Below are 3,490 nucleotides of genomic sequence, written 5' to 3'. Positions count from 1 at the left end.
GTGTGAAAGACACGTGTCCCGTTGTAAATGAAATGTCAAGCGGTTACAGAAAATCCCAAGCCAGCTGCCATCGAGCCCGCCCTGCGAAAGCGGCTCGGAGCGGGGGATCCCGTCGGGCTGAGCAAGCGGGGAGCCCCGCACGCAAAGCCGGATCCCCCACGCATTTTTGTAGCGTAGGTGCCAAAGATTCCCCGCTAACACAGTCATGAGCAGGTTCCCACCTCCCCCTACCACCAGAAACGTCCTGCTGAGCATGGAGAATAAGGAGGAGACAGAAGAAAGCCCCCCCGAAGGTGGCCAAACCAAAAACCAAACAGAATCCAAACGGCTCGTGTTTTAGTGGTTGACTTTAATTCTGCACTGCACTTTTACTACAAGGATATAAAGAATAAATAGCAGATACTCTTCATTTACATAGGATTAAGTCATTCAAACTGTTCTCTCTATTTACAATAACATTGTGCTCTAGGCGTTTATTCTTTTTTTTTAAAATCTAAAGTCCATAAGGAAAAAGAAAAAAAAAAACCCACACACGCTTTCCGAAGAATGGAAAATAGCTTTAAAACGTTTTCTTATCAAAAAGTTTGGTTTTTATTTTTTAATCCTTTTATTAAAAAAACAACAAAAAACAACTTCGCCAAAGCGAAGCAACTTCTCTCTGGAATATAAATACCAAAAAAAAAGATACATTAGCAACGATCAGGGTAATAGTCTTAAAAATACAGTAGACACTGATTATTTCACGTATAATACTGACCTTTTAATAGTATATTAAAACGGTGCCATATATACACACAATATACATTCTCCTACACGTTACAGTGCATTACAACGTTAACCAGAAAGCAAATGTCTTTTATTTTTGTTGCAGCAAAGGTCCACGTGAGTCCGCTAGAGAAGGGGCAGAAGAGGTAAGTGCGAGCCCTAGCAGGAGCACTTGCACTCCGAAATGATGGGGTACTGGATGGGTATCCATGTGCACCTCTGCCCTCCCCGGCGCTGGCACCTCCACCTCAGGATCGTTAAATGCACGGACTTGGCAGGTTTGCAAACCATGCCTTCTGGGACTGAACAAGACCTTTTACTGTAGCAGCTGCCCACTTTGACATACCGGGGCCAAAAGCGGCTGCCGAGATCGTTCCACGTGTATAGGACCGGGCAGAAGGTCTGGGACCAGAGCCACATCTGCAGCTTCCTGCGCAGCTTCTTGCTCAGCCTGTGCTTCTTGCCCGGCTGCAGCCCGTCGTAAAACTCCAGCCCTTTGATTTCGCTGGGCATCGCTCCCGAGGGTCTCTGCCTGAGCAGCAAGTCCAGCTCAGCCAGATCGTCTACTCCTAGCCGGTCCTCGGGCAAGGAAATAGCCATAAAGTTAGGGTCGAAGTGTCCGCCCATGAGGTTCCTGAGCAAGGTCTCGTTAAGATCCTTCTCCTTGGGGTCAAAGATAGGGTCCGGGTGCTCGATTAGATCCACCAAGGGCAAGTTGTGGCTGGGAGCCGGACGGATGTGCAGATAGTGCTGGCAGGCGCCTTGCTCTAGCCGGAGACCCAGCAGAACCACTACGGCGTATATAGTCACAAGGCACTGGGAATGATCCATCCTTGGGAGAGCGGTGGGGGGGGGAGAGGGGGGCTGGGTTCACCAAACAGCAGGGGAAGAAGGTGCAAGCAAATACATCAGAAAACTTGTACGGGGATATCCAAAATAGCTTGTCTTTAAGGGGGATCACCTCCACTCCCCGCACCACCAGCAAAGACAGCCCCCTAATAAGCCAGGAGAACAAGCCCCCTGCAAATACTCTCTCTTGCAAGCTTCTCTATAAAATTTCTTCTGGTGGAGCCGCTCCAAAATTCTGCTGCTGCCGCTTCTTTTCACCTTCCCCAGGAAAGGCAGATGCCTCTTTTTGTTGCAAACTCTGTTTGCTGCTTCTGCTCCTCGTTGTCTGCCCGTCCGTACGGAAGAAGTTGCTGCCGATTCTTCCTCCCCGTTCCTCTCCGCCGTTTGCAAAGCAGCCTCCTCAGCAGCAACAGCAGCCACGCACGTTGGCACCAGTTTGTCTGCTTTGCAAGGACCCAAAGCCTTTAAATTTCCTGCACTTTCAGCTTCATCTCCATGGAAACCACAGACTCTCTTCTAACCCACCCCACCCCCCTTAAAAAAACACACACACACACATACACACACACACACCGCAACCCCCACTCCCACAAAAGTCCAGGAGAGCCTCGCCTCCCCCCTTCGCCACCCCAGCAGACACCCTCTGGTGGGGAAGGCTGCCGGCAGGACCCGCCGCTGCCGCCCCCCGCCTCCCGCGGCCGCTGCTCGCGCCGATCCCGCGGCGCCTCGGGAGATGCTGCTCTCCGAGGGAGCTGCGGCGCCTTCCCTCGCCCTGCCCGCCCGCCGCAAGGCAAAGGCTACCCCGAGCAGAAGTGACGGGTCCTTCCCCGGCCTCCCCGCCACGGCCCGCAACGCGGATCCCCCCAGGGGCCCGGCGGCGGCGAGGGCGCCCCCCTCGCTTGCCCCGCGCAGCGGCGCAGCCCGCCGCCGCCGCGGCTCGGCCAGCGGGGCGCCGCGCCGCTGCCCCCGGGCTCCCTGCCCCTCTCCGCGCTACCTGGCTGCCGCGGCCGCCTTTGCCCGGCTCCGCACATGGGCCCGTGATGTAATTGCCGCTAAGCGCCCGCGCTGGCTCCCCGCCCGCGGGGACTCGGCAGACACCTCCTCTGGCTGCGCGGGGCCGCGCCGGGCCGCGGCCCGCAGCGCCGGCGCGTTCCCGGGCCGAGCGAGCCCTCTGCTGGCGGCGCCGCGCCGGGCCGGGCCGGGCCGGGCCGGGGTCGCGGCGAGCCGGGCCGGGCCGAGCCGGACCGGGGCCGCCGCCCGGCAGGGGAGCGCGACAGCCGGCGGCACTGCCAGCACATCTTTCGGCACTGCGCCCTGATTTCTCGGGGAACTGGCAAAGCCTCTGGAATAAACCTCACTTGGCCATGCCGGGAAGCACAGGTAGACACAGTAACCCGCACAACCTCCTGCAGACTGCGAGAGGGGTGGAAGCAGGACATCTCCCCGGCCAGGGCGGTCAGACCCTCCGAGCCTACGGGAGAAGGAGATCCTCTGCAGAGGACTCCGAGATCCTCTACAAAGGAATCTGGCTGACTTGGTTTGGCTGCAGATTGCTCTGGCAGATCATCAGTCTTCAGTGAACTCCTAGGAAAACTTTTTTAGCATTTTTCTATTAAGTTCTCTAGGACTTTCCCATCAGTACAATTGGGAGTTAAGCACCCAGTCCATATAGAAAAGACAGAAAGTCCACCTCAACAGCAAATACATAAAACATTTTTAAAAATTGATACTAAATGCAGCTTCCATTGCAGAATTACTCTCTCACAAAGAGCACTTCAGAAGGCATGACAGCACGTATAAGGGTAGGTGAACAGTCTATTAAGATTTCAGTAAAATTTCCCGAAGTGCTTGAATCCCATTCCTGCAGGCTATTTAG

General features: G+C 55.3%; 1 protein-coding gene across 1 annotated transcript; it reads right to left on the bottom strand.

Moving 5' to 3' along the window:
* Positions 1-791: 791 nt before the first annotated feature.
* On the bottom strand, positions 792-1,596 carry NOG (noggin). Its single transcript, XM_013953073.2, has one exon. It carries the CDS (start codon positions 1,594-1,596, stop codon positions 925-927), a length of 672 nt encoding a protein of 223 aa, XP_013808527.1. The 3' UTR covers positions 792-924.
* Between the last annotated feature and the right edge of the window lie 1,894 nt (positions 1,597-3,490).

This window comes from Apteryx mantelli, chromosome 19, assembly GCF_036417845.1.
Source record: "Apteryx mantelli isolate bAptMan1 chromosome 19, bAptMan1.hap1, whole genome shotgun sequence".
Taxonomy (NCBI): Eukaryota; Metazoa; Chordata; class Aves; order Apterygiformes; family Apterygidae; genus Apteryx; species Apteryx mantelli.
This window is presented reverse-complemented; position numbering and strand designations above follow the sequence as displayed.